Here is a 22,586-nt window from a genome sequence, read left to right on the forward strand (position 1 = left end):
GATTTACACTCGTTGCTTTTTCAAATAGTGAACAGCTCGCTTTCGCTCGCAGTTCACTATTTAAAAAAACAACTCGTGTAAATCTGGTACGACACAGCAAGCCATGTAGTATTCTCTATATGCACAGCCTGAACAGATCTTTTGCTGATTTACACGAGAAGGTATATTTAACAACCACATGCATCCATTGCTTTATCAGTATAGTGTAAAACGAAAAGTGTCGGGACTGAGAAATCAGCCATCATTACTTTGTGAGCCGCCCCTTTCTGGTAGCAGTCTGTGTCTTTGCAGGGCCGATTTTTGGCTCACGTAAGTGTAGCCTATGCGATGATAAACTTTGTCTGTCTGTGCGTGCGTGCGTGCGTGCGTGCGTGTGTGTGTGATAGAAACTTTAACATTTCCGAGTCTATGGATAAAGCTCGCATAAGAAGATTACGTCTCGGTCAAAAGTGTTTGACGTGTGTGATAGAAACTATTTGAAGACGTCACATTATGACGTAAGAGGGTTAGACGTCACGCAAAGGAATTACTGGAAGTCTCGGTCATTGTTATTGTGAGCGGGCCGAGACTAATTGGCAGATCCAGGGTCTCGCTTTCTTGCACAGTTTCACCTATGCTTACTGTGTGTGTGTGTGTGTATGTATGACGGAGTGATTGAGTTTGTGTTACTGTTGGTCGATTTCTTACGTGAGCCTTGATGGCTTCGCCTCTTGTTGAAATATATTGCACCACTGGTGCAGGACGTTGAGGGGGAGATAACGAGAACTAGTTCACGTTGCACTACTGCAGTATTTTTTTTACTTAGTTTGCACCGGCTTGAGCTCGCAGTATTGTCGTTGCAAAAGATAACGTACAACATGGGTCTACAATCAGACACTTATAAGCGTTGTGGACTTATCAGAAAGAACCACTGTCTCTCCTTGTCAAGCACGGCGAACGTATCACCGTCAACTGTTTAACTTGCAAAGGACGCTGGAACATTGCTTCGAGTTTCCTCTGTGTAAACACCTTCTGGCATTTTGTCCATCGCAGGACCAGAAAGTAAAAGCAGTTATGTTTTGGGTTCTTCTCGCAACATTTCTACCAGGTGAGTATTCTGTTTAGCACACAATCACATTATTTTATATTGTAACAGTACTCAGCTTGACAAACACTGCAGAATACCATTGATTCATGTCCCAGCACGATCTAAATCCCAACAGCAGGATACAAGCTGCCCGTGCGGGTAACCCGACCTCTCTTTCTGTTTCAGTGACCACAGCTCTTCAATGGACCGACTCGCTGACCAACAACACAGTGATGACCGTGTGTTCCGCCAGCGACATCCACCTTCCCTGGAACTTCACCCTGTCACGTGACGAGCGTATCGAGGACATCAAGTGGGTCTACCGGGCGGAGGACGGGTCTGAAGAACTGATCGCCATACTCGCTGCCGGTCACTTCAATCCATTGCCGGCCTTCTCTGGCCGCGTGCAGTGGACTGGTCAGGGAGGGGTGGTGGTCAGTCAGGCTGGTGTTGCGGAGTCCGGTTACTACACTGTTATGGTCAGTACGGAAGATGTTCCAAATCATTTGCTCATGTTTTCAAAGTCAGTCCACGTCCTCGTGAATGGTGAGTATATTTGTGATCTTTGCTCATTACTTTGAATGAAGTGACCGGCCGCATTTGAGATGTTTATAACCAAGCTACTACCTCAGTTTCAACCTGCCACAAACAAACAAAACAACAACAAAAACTGAAATATTCATTTGAATTTTCTTTTCTTCTTCTTAGTCATACACCTTGAACTACTCACAGTTTGAAATGAGTTTGTTTACAGAAAACTCTGCAAACTGTTTGAGTAAAATATGTATGCGTGTGTATGTGCTGGAAAGTGCGCGCGCACATAATGTAACATCTAGTAGGTTGTTTTTTTTTTTGTTTTTTTTTTCCCTTTTTTTTCTTTCTTTTTTTTTTTTTTTCTTTTATTATTATTTTTTTTTAATGGACTATTTTTTTCATTACAGTTACTCTATCGTTACAGCTAATTCATTCACCTTTGCTATGTCTAGTAGTTGTGCGTTTGTTTGCGTGTATGTGCGTGTGTGTGTGTGTGTGTGTGCGTGTGTGTGTGTGTGTGTGTTGTTTGTTGTTGTTGTTCCCATAATTCTGTTAAATAATACCATTTTCAGCGGCACAATACATAACGCTCGATAGACAAAAGGCGAGAATTTACAAATTACCAATTACAGTACTAGTATTCAGCACAGCATCATACAGCGCATATATAAATAACTTTACATTAACAGCACTATACCACTAGTTATCTATATTCTTATACACAGTTCAATTTTACTAGAAATTTCGAAGTCGAGCTTGGTGCTGAAATAAGACCCTCATGTTAGTTTTTGGATTTCCGTACTTAAACTGGCTTATGCACATTTTCGATATCAATATAAGGTGATTAATTATGAAGGTTTTCTCTCTGGGGATATCACGTGTGAAATACCCCAAAAGAGCCTCTTCGCATCTTAACTTTATATTTTTGCCTGTACATTTAAATATGTACCCTTGACATTCCTGCCATATGGGTTGCACTGCTCTACACTGCCAAAAAAAGTGCTCGATGAAGTCGGTTTCGTTACAATACTGACAAAGATTTGTTTGACGAATTCCCATCTTATGTAGCAAAATATTGGTGGGATATACACTACTCACAAAAAGTTAAGGATCACTATGAGAAAACAGGTGGTCAATAAAATCAGTTCGCTACTGTTCTTTATTTCTCAGTCAAACCAAATTGTTATGAATTCTTGTTCAGCGGTAAGTGGGCGATGTTGTGTTAGTGGGAAAATTGCACGGGATTCTGTACTACTGAGTTTGGTAGCAAAAGAAAAAGCGGAAACTTGCGAAAAAGGACCTTGTTTTGGACCGTTCAGCCCGAACACATTGCACAAGCCACATAGAAAAACCATTATGCACATGCAAGCACTGCTGTTTATGTGTGGGATGCTGTCACTTGCTTGGCTTTTTGCGAAGACATACCACCAGTATTAGGCATTTTCTGACAATGCCTCCCCGACGAAAATTGAACGAGTTTGAGAGGGGACGAGCTGTTGCATGGTTCCAAGATGGTGTCCCCAAGCGAGAAGTGGCCAGGCGACTTCAAGTGTCCATCTCGGTCATTGTCAGACTGGTTCAACGTTTCCCAGCCACTGGGAGGGTCCAGGAAAGACGCAGACCTGGGCGACCAAAGAAGACAACTCCACGTGAAGATCGTCTCATTGAACGACTAGCCTTGCAAACAAGAACAGCCTCTTCCAGCATTATTCGAAGGCAGCTGAGGGTGGCTACTAACACCAACACCAGCCAGCAGACCATACGGAATCGCCTTCATGAGTTTAGCCTCCGTTCTCGTCGCCCAGCTGTACGGCCACGCTTAACTCCAGCCCATAGGGCAGCACGCCGCGCCTTCTGCAGACGTCACGTGAGGTGGACACGTCAGCAATGGTCCCAGGTCCTGTTCAGTGATGAATCACGCTTCACCCTGAACCACAACGACGACCGACTGAGGGTCTGGAGGCGCCAAGGGGAACGCTGCATTGACGCCACTGTCCAAGAAAAGGTGGCCTTTGGTGGAGGTTCTGTAATGGTCTGGGGGGCCTTCAGCCTTCACCACAGAACACCCTTGTTTCATGTACAGGGTAACCTCACTGGCCTCCGATACCGGGATGAGATCCTTCGACCGCTGGCTGTGCCTACACTGCAGCAGATGGGACCGCAGGCTGTCTACCAGGATGACAACGCTCGCCCCCACAGGGCAAGGGTGGTCAACGACTTCCTGCAGCAGTCTGGAGTCAACAGAATGGAGTGGCCAGCATGCAGTCCCGATCTCAACCCGATTGAGAACCTCTGGGATGAGTTGGATCGCAAAGTGAGGAGCAACCACCCCCCCCCCCCCCAGGGATGTTCACCACCTCTACCAGGAGCTGCAGGCTGAGTGGCAGGCTGAGTGGCAGGCGCTTCCACAGAGGATCTTCACCACCCTGGTCAACTCTATGAGGACTCGCTGCGTCGAGTGCCAGAACAGCCAGGGCGGTTACACGCATTACTGAACTTTTGAGAGCATCTGAATGCCATGTCTTGTGATTTCAACGACTTTGTGAAATTAAATTTCGATACGTACACACTTTGATAAAATGTACAGACCAAACGATTGCTCAAAATTGAAGGAAATGTTGTATCATTATTGCTAAAGCATTGAATTAAACGTTTGCCAAATACCAACGCATTGGCTTTCTTATTTGGAAAGTTATGAATTTGTGTGCAAGTGATCCTTAACTTTTTGTGAGTAGCTTATATTGTGTAAAATTGTCCAATGCAGTAGACGAAGACGGGTTTCTGTCGAGCATTCGTTAGCTAATGTCCAGTGTTTATCTTCTAATGTAATATTTAATTTGTTCGACCAAAATCCAGCTGAGCTTGGCTCCTTTATCTCATAGTTTAACATCTTTAGGCGAATTTGGCGTGGAGATAATTGTATAAATGGCATATGATCAGAACGGGCCTGACCCGTATCACGCAATAATAGAGCTTTAATGGCAGTATGTATTGCATTATATTCAAATAGGCGAGACTGTTTATATCCAGTTCGATCACATATTTCTTCAAAAGAGCACATGTCGTTATCGTTAAAAACATCTTTAACAACGCATATTTTAGCCTTTATCCAGTCATTCATGTATAGCTTCCTGTACCTTATATTTGTACCGGCACGGTTGGCCTAGTGGTAAGGCGTCCGCCCCGTGATCGGGAGGTCGTGGGTTCGAACCCCGGCCGGGTCATACCTAAGACTTTAAAATTGGCAATCTAGTGGCTGCTCCGCCTGGCGTCTGGCATTATGGGGTTAGTGCTAGGACTGGTTGGTCCGGTGTCAGAATAATGTGACTGGGTGAGACATGAAGCCTGTGCTGCGACTTCTGTCTTGTGTGTGGCGCACGTTATATGTCAAAGCAGCACCGCCCTGATATGGCCCTTCGTGGTCGGCTGGGCGTTAAGCAAACAAACAAACAAACCTTATATTTGTATTATTCCATAAGGTTTGATTGCGTGCACTTATATGCTGTTCATTACTGCTTATTTCTTTGATCTTGTGTTTATTGTTTAGCCAGGTGATAAAAGCTTGTTTCCAGAAATATTGCTTTACTAGAGGAATACCCGGCTTCGCCGGGGTGAATCGCGAGACAGAGACAGACAGCGTGGCGGTTCATCACAATCACCTCTGCAAGCGAAGTCCTGTCAAACGGGATTGAGCATTTTAGAGCTTATTTCTTAGCCCTATATTATCTGTTGTGGCTTCTCAAATGCCAGAACATACAGACAGACGAAAGCCGCTAGACCCCATCACAAACAGAACTCTACAATCAACAGGTTTTTTTCCCACACACACACACACAAACACACACACAGAGAAGCCGTATATATATATGTATATCTATCTCTATATAGAGATAGGTGAGAGTGTATTTTTTGCGTGGCTATAAATTGATTCGACCTTTTCACTTTGACAGTAAGAACAACTTACGGGTGCAAGGGAAGCGTTCTGGACAGCGCAGTGACATTCTAAAAATAGTACCTCAGAAACGGGAATTTGGGGTGAACGGCGCGACAGAGACAGACAGCGTGGCGGTTCACCACAATCACCTTTGAAAGGCGAAGTCCTGTCAAACGGGATTGAGAATTTTTGAGCTTATTTCTTAGCCCTATATCATCTGCTGTGGCTTCTCACATGCCAGAACATACAGACAGACAAAAGCCGCTAGACCCCATCACAAACAGAACTCTATAATACATAGGTTTTTGCCCACACACACACACAAACACACACACACACAGAGAAGCCGTATATATATATGCATATCTGTATCTATAAATATATAGAGATAGGTGAGAGTGTATTTTTCGCGTGGCTATAAATTGATTCGACCTTTTCACTTTGACAGTAAGAACAACTTACGGGTGCAAGGGAAGCGTTGTGGACAGCGCAGTGGACAGCGCAGTGACATTCTAAAAATAATAGTAACTTACAACTGAACGGGAAAGCCACACGAAGGAAGGGAGATAAACGCCAAACACTGGAGAAGATAAGGAAGAGTTACTTATAATGGTGAAATGAACACAAAAACGAAAATGAGTTCAGCGCTGCGCGCTGAGAGCACGTGTTGAAATATCTCATCGATGATATTGTGTCCGGGGTGTAGCTGAATACGGTGTCCAAATTTGAAAAAGATCCACCGAGAACTTTGGCGTTGTGATGTGGTGTAGCGGCTATGGTGTGTCGGTATGGGGGCCCGGGTAAGCTGAGGTGGAACCAAAATAGCTGAGGTGGAACCAAAATCGGTTCCGCGCTGCGCGCTGAGAGCACGTGTTGAAATATCGACCAGGTTGTGTCGTGTCCCGGGTCTACTTGAATATGCCCACCAAATTTGAAGCAGATCCATCGAGAACTTTGGCCGTGCATCGCGCACAGACACACAGACACACAGATACACAGACAGACACACAGACACTAGTCGTATATATATATAGATGGCACCTAGTCCTTTAAAATTTTCTGCACTCACATTTGAGCGCAGACAGCATAAGCGTTCGCCCATATTTAAAAAGGATGCTAATGGAATCTGTTGCCACTTTGCGTTACTTCCGTCCATCAGCCTCATAATCCATGAGATTAGAAATGATGTTTGTACATCTTTGACATTAATCATTTTCAGACCTCCAAGATTTGTCTCTTGGCACATTACTTTTCTATTAACTTTTTCATAAGCTCTTTTGTTTGAATATTTTTTCTTCCAGATAAATCGGAATAGAGATGAATTTAGCTTATTGAGGAAGTTTTCTGTGGCACATAGAGATTGCAGTACGTGAGTAAACTGTGATAACATTAATGTTTTGACTATACAAATTTTCCCCATTATACTTAGGTTTCTTTTCGACCATGTTGCTATTAATGAATTTACTTTATGTAGTTTAGGTTCCCAGTTTTCTTCTAGGTTGGAGGCTGGGACAGAGTTGTTGAAATGAATTCCTAAGATTTTGATTTGTTTTTTTCAAACAATATTACATGGTCGGTCAGCAGACAATTTATTTATACCAAGCCACATTGCTTCTGTCTTTTGATCATTCATTGCTAACCCTGAAAATTTTGAAAACTGAGTTATAAGATGTAATACGTTTCTTAGGTCTTTCTCATCTTGTAGGAAGAAACTAATGTCGTCAGCATACATAAGTAGTTTAAGAATTTCACCATGTCTATCAGAATTCCTTGGCAGTTTAATCCCTTTAACATCTTGATCTGCACGGATTTTGATTGCTAACACTTCGAGGGCCAGAACGAAGGCTAATGGCGAAAATGGACATCCTTGTCTTATTCCAGCATCACATGGGAATGGACTCGAGATCCATCCCATGTAGTTAATACTACTCTCTGTATTTTTTGTCTAGTAGGGTTGTTGTTTTAAACAAAATACGCAGAATGTTACACATCGTAGTGTTGTTGTTGTAACACAGAACCGCCCATAACAAAATACACAGAATGTTACACCTCGTTGGGTTGTTGTTGTAAGGCCAAAACAAACAAGAGGCGAAGCCTTCAAGGCTCACGTAAGAAATCGACAAACAATCACTCCGTCACACATACACACACACACAGTAAGCATAGGTGACACTGTGCAAGAAAGCGAGACACTAGATCTAGATCTGTCTGTCTGCATGTAGCCTACTTACAGGGACACGACTGCCAACTAGTCTCGGCCCGCTCAAAATAAAAACAATGACCGAGACTTTCAGTAATTCCTTCGCGTGACGTCCAAACCTCTTACGTCATAATGTGACGTCTTCAAATGACGAAATGTTAAAGTTTCTACCACATACATACATACGCACGCACGCACGCACGCACGCACGCACAGACAGACAAAAGTTACGAACGCAAAGGCTACACTTCGTGAGCCAAAAATAGGTGTGGTTAAGGTAACATAGCCAAATAAAAATAGGGTCGGAAGGTAGGCAATCACTTTTTTTTTTAAACTTTTTTTCTAATGTGTACAAATTAAACCTACTTGATAGGGAAATAAGTGTGCGACTCGAGCGCTTACGCTTTCATTGCATTTCTGCACTCGGTTTTTTGTGTGGTTTTTTTGGAAAATGTAATAAAAAGTTATAGGGTCGGCCCCTGAAAATAGGGTAGGTCGGGTAACCGTAACCACACCTATTTTGTTTTGTTTAGGCCTAACACAGAACCGCACATAACAAAATGCACAGAATGTTACATCTCGTAGTGTTGTTGTTGTAACACAGATCCGCCCATAACAAAATGCACAGAATGTTACATCTCGCAGTGTTGTTGTTGTAACACAGAGCCGCCCATAACAAAATGCACAGAATGTTACATCTCGTAATGTTGTTGTTGTAACACAGAGCCGCCCATAACAAAATACACAGAATGTTACACATCGTAGTGTTGTTGTTGTAACACAGAACCGCCCATAACAAAATGCACAGAATGTTACATATCGTAGTGTTGTTGTTGTAACACAGAGCCGCCCATTACAAAATGCACAGAATGTTACATCTCGTTGTGTTGTTGTTGGAACACAGAGCCGCCCATTACAAAATGCACAGAATGTTACATCTCGTAGTGTTGTTGTTGGAACACAGAGCTGCCCATAACAAAATGCACAGAATGTTACACATCGTAGTGTTGTTGTTCGAACACAGAGCTGCCCAAAACAAAATGCACAGAATGTTACACCTCGTAGTGTTGTTGTTGTAACACAGAGCCGCCCATAACAAAATGCACAGAATGTTACATCTCGTAGTGTTGTTGTTGTAACACAGAGCCGCCCATAACAAAATGCACAGAATGTTACATCTCGTAGTGTTGTTGTTGTAACACAGAGCCGCCCATAACAAAATACACAGAATGTTACATCTCGTAGTGTTGTTGTTGTAACACAAATCCGCCCATAACAAAATGCACAGAATTTTACATCTCGCAGTGTTGTTGCTGTAACACAGAGCCGCCCATCACAAAATACACAGAATGTTTGTTTGTTTGTTTGGCGGCAGCTTCTTGAGAAGCTGTCCGCATGCGGACTCTCTGTGTCCTTGATTCCCTTTAACGTCACCGATTGCGCTGACAAACAATGTAACACTGCCGCACCTGCTGGCCCTGCCCTGCCTCTTCTGACCGGTGGAGACGATGTTTAGGTCAGAGTTGAGACATGAGATAAGCGTACTTTGTTCGACCTGAGTATCGAAATGGACAGCATTTACAGAAAAAAAAGAAACAACAAAACAAAACTGTTAAAAGACACAGTCTAAGATATGGACAAACGGTTATACTTGACGGACATGAATCATAAGTGAATAAAATACGTGGCTTATACCTACCATGCAATACGGTACAGTATTAGTTTATTTATGCCATAAGGGGCAAATGTATAATGAGTTACACGTTTGGCATTTTTAAGAACTATATAAATGCATACATGAATCGTCTAAAACATGATCAGGTATAAGAAAACAAACAGGTACAGATACTCCGATTCACTCAATCCCTCGTACTACCACGTGAATGTCACACACACACACACACACACACACACACACACACACACACACACACACACACACACACACATGCACACACACACGCGCACACACAGACACATCCACAGACATACGCACGCACATTTTACACATACACACAAACACGCACATTTTACACACATACGGCACACACATAGACCTAAGAAATACAAAAATAACAAGAGGCGAAGCCTTCAAGGCTCACGTAAGAAATCGACAAACAGTAACACAAACTCAATCACTCCGTCACACATACACACACACACACACACACACACACACAGTAAGCATAGGTGAAACTGTGCAAGAAAGCGAGACCCTGGATCTGCCAACTAGTCTCGGCCCGCTCACAATAACAATGACCGAGACTTTCAGTAATTCCTTTGCGTGACGTCTAACCCTCTTACGTCATAATGTGACGTCTTCAAATAGTTTCTATCACACACGTCAAACACTTTTGACCGAGACGTAATCTTCTTATGCGAGCTTTATCCATAGACTCGGAAATGTTAAAGTTTCTATCACACACACACACACACATGCACGCACGCACGCACGCACAGACAGACAAAGTTTATCATCGCATAGGCTACACTTACGTGCACGCACGCACGCACGCACAGACAGACAAAGTTTATCATCGCATAGGCTACACTTACGTGAGCCAAAAACCAGCTGCATTCTAAGATTCGACCGGAGAATCTAGATCTCTGATTCAACTGATTCAGTTAGATCTGTAGTTGTTAGTCTTGCCGGAAAATCAACTGATGGCGATTCTGACATCGATGTTGCGGGTAGTAGTCTACGTAAACTCATTAAAAATGAAAGCACACAAATCAAGGACTCTTGTTGGAAAATACAATTGTTTTTGATTCAGATCCTTATTTTGTAGTCGAAATGTTTTGTGTGTGCAGAAATACTAATTTAGATCGATTGCAAGCGTTTTAGATTTCATTATCAGTGTACGTGTGTCACTGTGTCGGAACTGTGGCTCTCGAAACAGTCAGTTAGCGTTAGACCTATGCTTTTGCTTTATTTTTATGATGATTCCTTAATTCCTGAACCGAATCATTAAGCAGAGCCTCTTTGTAAACCGCCATAATACATAAAGTACCGTAATGTGCAATGCTGTAAGCGTAAAACTGACTTTTCAGAGGTTCCCTGAAATGCGTCAACTCGGCTAAGATTTAATATCTACGAATGACGAACACAGTACGTGAACAGAGCAAACACATTGCTTGAAACTGTTTTGTTGCATTATGAAGCCTTGTTTGCAGCCACTTAAAAGTCTTATACGACAAGAATGTATTGCATAATTGATAAAAGAACTTACCAGAGAACTTTCGTCAAGGAACCGACTGCTCACCGCAAGGAATTCTGGGTGGTTGAGCACTTTGAAAACTTCCGGTTTACATTATGTTCCAAATAAGGATATCCTACTATGCTGAAATACTACAATGAATTTTCAAACGGCTACCCTGGCTCCGTCCTTTCTGATCGGAGGGGGGTGTTTTTTTGAAAGTGTTAGTGACTAGACTCAGCATTTTAGCTGTAAAATGTCAATTTCTGTGAGAAAATGTAGACGAGGACCTTTAAAGCTAGAGCTTTGATACTATGTACACATCTAGGGTTTGATAATATACTGATTTGACGTAAGTTTTACGGACCCTCGTCAAGTTTTGGGGTCACAGGGGGTCATGTGCGATTCATAATAACTCAACATTGACGTTATCTCAGGCGTTTGTGAAGCTAGAGCTTTGAAACTTTGAACACTTTAAGGGTTTGATAATCTATCGACGTGACCCTAGTCTGGTTGACCCCCGTCACATTTTGGGGTCACAGCGGGGTCATGTTTGTAAAAGCTTTCATTGAGGTTTTCTCGGTTATTGTGGGAGCAAAAGCCTCACATTTCATGAAATCGTAGGTTTTGGTGATCAGCAGACATGACCAAAATGTGGCTTGTTTTCATCAAATTTTAGAGTCCAAGTATGAAAATGTTTGCCGGAAAAGATTTTCACCACTGAAAATGTCCACTGAGCTATCAAGGATATAAGTCTTGGATTTGGTCACAGTCTTGGCTGTACTCATGGTTATGACATCATTTTATGATGCCATAGTGTCAGAAATGAGGTTCCTCAAGTGTCTGAATATACATATTTTGTCTGGGCTAGCCAAAACTCAATTTGGGGAAGAGTATTTTCAACAAGAGGCGAAGCCATCAAGGCTCACGTAAGAAATCGACAAACAGTAACACAAACTCAATCACTCCGTCACGCACACACACACACACACACACACACACACACACACACACACACACACACACACACACACACACAGTAAGAGCATAGGTGAAACTGTGCAAGAAAGCGAGACACTAGATCTAGATCTGTCTGTCTGCATGTAGCCTACTTACAAGGACACGACTGCCAACTAGTCTCGGCGCGCTCAAAATAATAATGACCGAGACTTTCAGTACTTCCTTCGCGTGACGTCTAACCCTCTTACGTCATAATGTGACGTCAATGTAATGTGACGTCTTCAAATGTTAGAGTTTCTACCACAGACATACACACGCACAGACGCACGCACGCACGCACAGACAGACAAAGTTACTATCGCATAGGCTACACTTACGTGAGCCAAAAATGATTAGGTGGATGTTGAGAATGTCAGGCTAGTGATGGTGGTGGGAAATAGGTTGGTTTGAATATATGTGAAAGATTCTTCGGGTTGAATGGATTGATACAGAACACATAAGGATCAAGTTTGTGTCAATCAGCGGGACCTGAAAGTTCTCTTGAACATTATTTTATGAATCTGGAACCGCTTTTTTTCGGGGGGGGGAGGGGGGAGGGGGGTCATAGGTATTTGAATCCTCGTTTTAAGACCTACACAACTCTAATGGACATGACGAAGGAGAGTCGTATAAAAAAGCATTTGCTTTATTTGTTATGGGTTGCATTTTGTGGGGGTCACCCTGTATGTCTTCTTGACAGCGGGGTATTTCGCTGCGTGGTTTCCAACTTTAGCAGAGAATAGAGCACTTCTTCTTCTTCTTCTTCTTCTTCTTCTTCTTCTCCTTCTCCGTCCAGGAGATCCCTCGTACCATCGTACGTTTGGTTATATGAATGGTTACACTGTCGCCACTGAAAATATGTGTTTTTCTGATGTAATTTCCAGGCAGTGCTGCAAACTGTGTGGACTGGTTGAAACTCGATCCAAGAAGCGGAATCCGCACAGTCTGCATCTCAGGAGATCCAATCACTGTCTACTGTGATCAGACCACGGACATCGGAGGATGGATTGTACGTGTGTGTGTGTGTGTGTGTGTGTGTGTGTGTGTGTGTGTGTGTGTATGTGTGTGTGTGTGTGTGTGTGATTGTGTGTTTGTGTGGATGTGTGTGTGTGTGTGTGCGTGTGTGTGTGTGTGGGTGAGAGAGTATGTGTGTGTGTTTGTGTGTGTGTGTGTGTGTGTGTGTGTGTGTGTGTGTGTGTGGGTGGGTGTGAGTGGCGGTTAGGGTGGGGATTGGGGTTGCGTTGATGGTTTTGTGTGTGGTGAGTTAGTATGTGTACATGTACACATGGACAGCACATTCACGCCAGTGGTTAAATGCAAATGAACCTTTGGCAGTACTTGTATCAATCATTTGTCTGGAGACATACGAAGTCTTCAGTTTTTAAACGTAAGTGAAAAATCCTATGACTGTTTTTAAAACGTTTGTTTCCGGAACATTGCATTTGGATAAGGATAAGATTGCATATAAACTTGGACAAACAATTATTGCAACAATTTTTGCACGCTAAGAAAATCATTAAAACGCAATTTCTCTTAGTTGAACGTTATATGCCCGAACAGGTAATTATGTCAGCTCTACATACCATCTGTCCGATTGATGGTACTTTGTATAGGCATCCCGTGACAGCCTGTCAAACAAGGTCACCCCTAAAATCGACCTGACAAAAACCATAGCCCCGTATTTTAAAATCTGCAAAAAATCAGAATATGCGCAAATCAAACACTTCTGACAACCATTGGAAAGGCCATTCATATTCCTGTTCAGAACATTTTGTTTTATGCACCTGACTTCTCTAGTCTTTATGTTGCCTTGACTTCTGAATTGAATTGACTTCCCGCTCGTTTGTAAATTTTGTCTGTTATGATCTTTTGTCGATTTCTTATTTGGTCGCTTCCGTTATTGTTACGTCGATTTTGAGGGTACCCTTACTTGAGCGGCTGTCACGTGATGCATGTAAAAGATTTGTTTAAACAGAAGGGTGTGCCAGATGGTCAAATTAAGTCCCCTAAATGGTATATCAAGTCAGAATGAAATGACGCGGAAATTAATTTACGAATCAATTGGGGTGCAATATTTGTCGCAATATTGTTTTTGCTAAGTGTATATATATGCTTGTACACAAGGGTTCAACGGGGGTCAAACAGAAACATGGGATACTCCCACAAGAACTCGCAAACCCATGCACACACACACACATGCACACACACCCATGCACGCAAGCGTCAACTCACTAATACCGCTGTTTATTTTCAGGTTTTCCAGAGAAGACAGGACGCCTCTGTGGACTTCTACAGGAATTGGACGGAATATCGCAATGGGTTTGGTGACCTGGAGGGCAACTTTTGGTTAGGTTCGTTATAAAATTATACAAATGAATAACTTTTTTAAATATGTAAAAAAAAAGTATGTTCTACAAAACCATACGTGTTTGATTCACTGTTTCTGTTTTGGCTTGGTACGTGTCAAAGTAAACTCGTGCCAACACGTTGAGCACTCCTTATATAGAATCCCAAATGCTTGAATTACTTTATTTATCTGTAAAGTAATCAGGCATTGTTCGAGAACTTGTCAACACTTACGCATTCGGGAGAAAAAATGCACTGGCAGGCGTTGCTAAAGTTCTTGTTCCAAAGACATCGTCATTGTCACAGGCGTTGTCCACTAGCTCACACCACTAGCCTTCACACCAAGAGATATGGGTCAGCCCAGCACTTAATAATAATAATTGTCAGTAAGTACATGTACTTGTGTCACACGACTGATGTGAACCAGTTGATTGGCTAATGGCGATGCGCTAAAACTGTTAGCGCACTCTTGGAGTGCGCTAACTTTTCCACAGAGCGTATTCTTCCGCCCTTTGCCTAAGCGAGACTGTGTTCTCATCCTCAGAATTAATTAATGACATGTAGCTTATATTATCCACAATACCAAATGACCATAAATTCCCTGCTTCTCAATTAAAGCAGAAGTGTTGTTTTTCTTACAGATTGCATGTGCCTGTGCCACAGTGCCACTGATCTAAAAATAGAAGCCGCTGTAATTCATCTCATTTTTGCCGACTAGCATAGATTCTTCTCATATGCCGTGTTAGTGGCATGTAGCTTATCATCCACCTTACCAAATGATGAGTTAGTATACAATTCCCAGCGGCTAACAGAAAACAAAAGTGTTATTCCGATAACGTACCACTACCAGCTACTGAGCTGGAAGACTGACTCGATCGACTCTGTCATACGTAGCAGACTACACTGAAATACGACTGCATCAGTTCAGTAAACGAATGGTTTCCGAATTATTATTTCAAGGCAAGAACAATCGTAATCGAAAACGTGTAGGGTTCAGAACGTTCTTACCATATATAAGACTTATTACCAGCCTGCCTCAAGCGTGCAGACTCATGCAGTGCAGACTGCAGTGGTTCGATTGCCCTAGCCTAGCAGACGACATAAACCCCGTTCAGCAAATTAACATGTTGGGCAAATGTGAACGAAAAAACGATGGGGATATAATACGTGTAGGGTTCAGAGCATTCTTACCGTTCATATTTAGTATCAGACTCCCCGATGAGTATGTGCTAACCGTCGAGTCCTTCGGGGGGTAGTCAATTCAAGGGGAGTCACTCCGCACAGTCGAAGCTCGACTGGAGGTTTCGAATCGCAAATAACGAAGAGCACAGTCCTTTCTCCGAGTTCAAATGAGGTCTCTCTGAAAGATCATCACTGTTCAGCTTAAGGCTACACTGGAATTTACCAACAGAAATTAAAATGCGTGTGACGAAAGCACGACACAATTGAGACAGCCCACACAAAAGTAGATCTGACACAAACCTGACCACACAGTTACGCCTATCCAAATGCGCGTAGCAAAATGTGCGTTTTGAATCTTCTTTTTTCTCTGGCGGTACTGACATCGTTATTGAAACAATCCCAGTGCACTAAGGGATTTATAGAGCAAATCTCGAAAATAATTATTGAACTCAGCGCTATGCGCTTCGTTCAATAATGAATTTTCTCGATTTGCTCTATAAATCCCTTAGTGCACTGGGATGTCTCAATAGCTTTAAATAATAATAAAACTTTCTTTTATAGTGCTGTTCACCGCCGAATGGCAGTCTCATGGCGCTTTACATTAGACATTAAAATTTAACATTTTACATAAAAAGTTTTCTCGTAAGAAATAACATACAAGCATTAAAAACAATTGATAGACAACGACCACTTATAGTTATATAAAATAATCTGGAATTTTTTTTTTAAAAGATGGAAAAAAAACCAAAAAAACCCACGTAAGATAAGTAATAGACAAATAGTTACACATAAAAAGTCTGACAATAAAACAGAAGTCACATAAAAGCGTACAGATCTAAAACAGAACGAAGATGTAACATAGACTGTGGGGCAACAAACTAAACAACTAACAACTAGTCAACAAGCAAACTTATCATTCAGCACATTCACTCACAAGTCACATGCACACATTACACCACAGCTTCAATGCCCTAATTACTTTGTTCATTTAAGTAAATGGCAGATTTGTACAGGTGAGTCTTCAGTTTAATCTTAAATGATGGTAGTGAAGGAGACTGGCGGACCGCTAGGGGAAGTGAGTTCCAGAGTGTAGGGACTTGATATCTGAACTTAGCGTTAGCAAACAATGACGTGACGAATCATCGTGACATATTTTTAAATGTTTCCTTCTCTATGTGCAGGACTGGACGCGCTGCACAACCTGACCACCTCACGGCGTTACCAGCTGCGGGTCGACCTCAAGATGTGGAATGAGACTCAAGGCTATGCGACATATAGCGGGTTCTATGTGGAGGGTAGTGACAACAACTTTACTTTGCACTTTGACAACTTCACAGGAGGAAATGCTGGTATGTGTCTAAAAAAGGGACTATACACGTTTCGCAGAACATTTGACAAGATAAGGGATTAGTGTGTGTGTGTGTGTGTGTGTGTGTGTGTGTGTGTGTGTGTGTGTGTATGTGTGTGTGTCTGTGTGTACGCGTGTGCGGGTGTGCGAGTATGTTTGTGTGTGTGTGTATGTGTGTGTGTGTGTACGTGTGTGTGTGTGTGTGTGTGTGTGTGTGTGTGTGTGTGTGTGTGTGCGTGTGTGTGTGTGTTTATATGTATATATATATCCCATGACCTCCCTTCTTTGTCTCTGTAAATGTACGCTAGGTATATTTCTTGTATTTCCATTGTTCTGTAGTTACATCTATGATGTAACTAATGCACTCTTATAACACATAAAATAGAGGATAAATAAGGGTGAACGAAATACATAATAGCTGGCTCTACTTTCTGTCGTCCTTGACATTCCAAAGTGCACATGTACCTGTCGACCGGATGTGCAACGGGTTACCACGCTTTTGAGAACTTGCGCGAGAGTCGTTCAGTGCTATTGCTGAGTTTTAGTCTCGACTTGCCGAGACTATCATCACAGCGTCATAGATTTTATGACGTCTGTCGTCCATCGTGTCATATTATGGGGACGTAATCTGTTATTCGCTGTTCTATTTCTTTCTTGTGATCAACATGACAAGCCGTATGTGTTTGAGTGTGTGTGCTCGTGCTCTCAACTAAAACAGAAGTCAAACTAGCAATCGTTAAAAACCCAGTCAGTCCGACCAGCACTGCTATGTTTATATATATATATATATATATATATATATATATATATATATATATTACCCGCTATTACGAGCTAGTCGTGTGACAGAGAGTTTTCTTGCACACGAGACTGTAGATGTTTCACGACGGCTTTAGCCGGAGTGAAACAGCAGCAGTCGAGTGTGCAAGAAAACTCTCTGTCACACGACTAGCTCGTAATGGCGATTATGTCTCACAGCTTCAACAGAGGAGAGAACAAACACGTTTTGCGTACTCACGCTTGATAAACCTAAACACAGGAGCAGCCATTGTGGAGAGATCTACTTTTTGACGAAAGTGAACGAACAACTATGAATGACGTCTCGGTATATGTGAATGACGTCACAGTCATCGTCACAGTCTGAATCTTTTGAAGCATTCCATTCTTCATGACGTCTTTCTGTGTCTGCATCCGCGAAATGTTTGTTCTTTCCGGGGTCTTTGTCATCTATGTTCAGAACTCTGTCCTTCTAGTTTCAGACTAACAGGCCTCCTGAGCGAGCCACTTTCCAAGGGAAGCTAAACTCGCGTATGGAAACAGTACTGTAGTCTGGGATGCCGTTTTCAGTATTCTCAGCGTTGAAGAATTTGTAAAGAGAAGACACGACAACAGCAGGAGAAATAAAAGTCGTGTGTGCATTTTGGGGCTTTTGGAGGGACGATTTCGAGTTTGAATCCGTTCTTGCACATGCTCCAAAGCGTGTAACATACAATCTTGCACACGTTTGCTTTAGTAGTGGCAAAGAAGGAAAGCGTGTGACATATATATATATCTATCTATATATATATATATATACGACTTGTGTCTGTGTGTGTGTCTGTGTGTGTGTCTGTGTGTGTGTCTGGGTGTGTGTGTGCGTGCGTGTGTGTGTGTGTGTGTGTGTATGTGTGTGAGTGTGTGTGTGCGTGTGTGTATTTACGTATTTACACACACACAAACACTTACACACACAAACAAACACACACACACACACACACACACACACACACACACACACACACACACACACACTGACCGCCCCGTGATTATCCATCCCCAGGTGACAGTCTGTCCTATCACCGTGGTCAGCAGTTCTCCACCAAGGACAGGGACCACGACCCGTCCAGCCGGAACTGTGCACAGGTTACCCACGGCGCCTGGTGGTACAGTAACTGCCACCTCTCCAACCTGAACGGTGACTACAAGACCAGCAGCAGTGCTCCTAACCTGGACGGGTTGAGGTGGTACACCTTTGGACGCAGGTCTTCCTACTCCATGAAGTTCACCGAGATGAAGATCAGGCCTATCATCTAGAGCGACACTATGAGCAGCCTAATTCTGTATTACTTTCTTCAAAGTAAAATTAGTCCCTAATGAAAAGATGCTCTTAATTGTTATTTAGATGGATGTATTTGCCTTTGTCCTTCCCTTCGTCGTATCTTACTTGTATGTTTTTTTCACCCGTTTGAGCCAGATGATTATCCCACCCCGCCCCCTATTGGAAACCTAAAACTAAAAAAAAAAAGGTTTTATCTTTTCAAACTCGTTGTCTACAGAACCATAACAGTTATGAATTAAACATATGACTCAAACTGATCATACGTTGTCATTGTTCTGGTTCTGCAAACTGTTTCTCTTTGAGATCGCTCGTACAAGGTGTAACATAGATCTATAATTCAAATAGGTTTCTTTTAAATTTAATTTCGATAACAACGACTGTATATTTTGATCTTTTAGGCTCTGCAACGTGTTCAATTTAAACCAATTTTCGGAACATTGACAACTAGAGTGGTCATGCCCAAAACCACTGAACATTCTTGTTTTAACCTGAACGTCTCACGGAAACTTCACCAAATTCACACAAAAAACGTACAACTGTACTTCGTGTTATTACTTTTGTTTTGGACAGTTGGCGTGTACAATATCGGGTTGTTATGCTTTGCAAAATTAATGTTTAAAGTTTGGCTTTGTTTCCAATGTTTAGCAATTAAACAGATCCAAATTTGGAATAAGCTAAATGGCTATGACGTGAAAAAGAATATATGTGTAAGAGTTTGCGCTGGTCCGCAAACGTGCTTGCACGTGTGTACGTGCGTGCGTGCATGTGTGTGTGTGTGTGTGTGTGTGTGTGTGTGTGTGTGTGTGTGTATGTGTGTGTGTGTGTGTGTGTTTGTTTGTTTGTTTGTTTGACTGTGTAGTGGAAGTATATGAAGCTGCATTAGCAAACGAACTAACAGTCAAACAAACAAACAAACAAACATCAAAAACAGACAAACAAACAAACAAACAAACAAACAAACAAACAAACAAACAAGTCCTGCAAAGACACAAATCCTAAAACAAAAACAAAATCAGACAGCCCAACCAAAAACATAGACAGCCACGCAGGCAGACAGAGACAGGCAGATAGATAGGCCAATACTTTTAGAAAAAGCGACACAAACAAACCGACAGGCAGACAGAAACGAACATAAGCAAACAAAGCTGCTAGACTATAAACAAAACACACCAACAAAAACTTATACGAGCTCAAAACAAGCAGACCGACAGACCAACCCCTCAGACAGGCATGCAGACAGACAGGCAATTTAGAAGAAAGAAAGATAAAGCAAAAACAACAAACAAACAAACTAACTAACTAACTAACTAACTTTTTTTTAAATTTAAAAAAATTTTTAAGCTTTTTCTCTTTTTTCACTTTTGGCAGCGTTCACTCTAAATTTGCCGCCTAAAACGGACTCGTTTCTGTCTACAGCCAAAGCTTTTATCAAACAGAAATGGCTATATATGACAGCTAAAACCGTATTTGTTACATTTTAGCAGTGTTGACCCCGAGTTTCTACTGCAAACAAAAAATAAAAGCAAAATCTCAAAGTATGTGCGAGTCCCCTAATATGGACCACCTTCAACAAATCGAAGAAAATAAAAGCTAAAGGCTATTTTCATTAATTCATTAAGAAGCTTGCTTTTTTTTTTCTTTTTTTTTTTAACTGTATTTTTTGTTTGCACACATACTCTCTCATTTACATGCGGTTCAGAAAAACTTGTACATTATACAAAAGGACTAAAAATAGTCATACGTGAAAATAATATACGTGTCAACATGTGTAGCATCAAAATGATCATATGTCATCATATATTGATCTTTTTTTAAAACAATATTCGCATCATAATGTATAGCTGTCTTTACATTATATCAAAGAAAATAAACAATAATTTGTTTTTAATTAATAAAACTTCAGACTAACGAAATCTCAAAACAACATGATTTCCAAAAATAATTTCCAGTGTTAATCGTGAATCGATTTTTTTAAAAATGCTTACGCACATCTTTGCGATTAAAATAATGTGATTAATCTTCTTCATATTTTTGCTGTTACTTTTTATACCAAAAAGCACATCTGTAACATTCAACCTAATTCTTTCACCAATGTTTACTAAAATGTACATTTCAATATATTTCCAAAACCTGCGCACTGTTGGGCACTCAAAGAAAAAATGCTCCAATACATCAAGTTCATCCTTACAATATGTACAGTTTTTATCAGCCTTCACTTTCATTTTACACAATAAAATATTAGTTGGATAAATGTTTTGCAATATTTTCCAATGCAGTACACGTAATCGAACTTCACTAGTGACAGTGGCTGCTAAGTTCCAATTCTTTTCGTCAATTTCAAATCCTAATTTTCTTCTCCAAAATCCTTCTGAACAGGGTTGGCTGCATTGTTTTCCTACCAGAATCTTTCGAATTTCTTTTACTGATTTAACTTTTTTCCCACAGAAGGTCGGAATGTCACAGACTGAACAATTTACATCGTTTATATCGACATTTCTTAAAAGGAGATGTACAGCTATTCGAACAACATTGTACTCAAGCAATCTATTTGCAGTGTAGCCAGTTCTTTCACACACTTCTTCATAGGTAGAAAAACGTCCATTCTCACACACATCGCTCACATACATTATACCACTTTTAATCCAATCCGCAAAAAAGAGTGGGTTTCCTTGACAAATTATATCTTTGTTGTTCCACAACAAACCGGAAACAGAATTACCATTATTATCGACTTGATTGTTATCAAGCCATGCCTTCAACACAGCGGACCAACATTCCGATTTAATACTGTCCAATCCTTTAAATGGTTTGCTATTAATGTTCGCAAAAAAACACTCAAAGCGACTCCCAAAACGGAAAAACAGTGCTTTTGGGAGCCATGACCATTTCTGGTCTTCATTAGACAGAGTTAGGTTCACAACCCAGCTTAACAAAAAGGAACTAACTAACTAACTAACTAACTAACCAAATAACCAAATAACCAAATAACTAATTAACGAGATAATTAACTAACTAACTTACTATTTAAAGGAGGTGACATGCCTCATCTCAGTGAATACTAAAAATGATGGTCTCAGTTCACGGTCATGAAAAAGCTCGCTGAAGCTCGCATTTTTCTTGATCCGCAAACTTCGACCATTATTTTTAATATTCACTGAGACTCGGCATGTAACCTCTACTTACTGTTGCATTTGCCTCATAATGACCTGTATGCCTGTCAACTATAAAGACCATTGGGTCGCTGCACTGGTCAATGTCTTGTTTTGTCACAAATGAAACGTGTCATACCCTTTCCTGCCTTGGTGTTGTTGTTTTATTACGAAAGTGAGAGCCTTGCAGAAATTGCGAAACACGTGTAATCTGCATGATTATGGCAATACCACTCCTGTTTAATTCCTTTATCAACCTTTGATACACGTAGATACATCTTTATCTTCAAAAGCCGTGCACAGGGAGTCATTCAGTGTCCCAACCCGAAACGCATGTTTCAATAGTGTTACTGGTCATACAGACCAACACAAAATATAACGACTCACTATTTCTTTTTACCGGACCTTTTTTTTTTCATCAGATTGCAAGAAGTTAAAGGCTGTACACGTATTATAGGGTATCACCGAGTGACATGTTGAAACACATGACAAAAACAGACCTTCCTGATGCAGTGATAGCGAGTGTTGTCGAA

At 41.4% G+C, this 22,586-nt stretch overlaps 1 protein-coding gene across 1 annotated transcript; it reads left to right on the top strand.

Moving 5' to 3' along the window:
• Positions 1 to 918: 918 nt before the first annotated feature.
• On the top strand, positions 919 to 19,583 carry LOC138945995 (ficolin-1-B-like). The gene is made up of 6 exons (XM_070317532.1): positions 919 to 1,087; positions 1,253 to 1,612; positions 12,815 to 12,939; positions 14,185 to 14,281; positions 16,640 to 16,807; positions 18,626 to 19,583. Exons 1-6 carry the CDS (start codon positions 1,054 to 1,056, stop codon positions 18,877 to 18,879), a joined length of 1,038 nt encoding a protein of 345 aa, XP_070173633.1. The 5' UTR covers positions 919 to 1,053; the 3' UTR covers positions 18,880 to 19,583.
• Positions 19,584 to 22,586: the final 3,003 nt, after the last annotated feature.

Source organism: Littorina saxatilis, linkage group LG13 (genome assembly GCF_037325665.1).
Source record: "Littorina saxatilis isolate snail1 linkage group LG13, US_GU_Lsax_2.0, whole genome shotgun sequence".
Lineage (NCBI taxonomy): Eukaryota > Metazoa > Mollusca > Gastropoda > Littorinimorpha > Littorinidae > Littorina > Littorina saxatilis.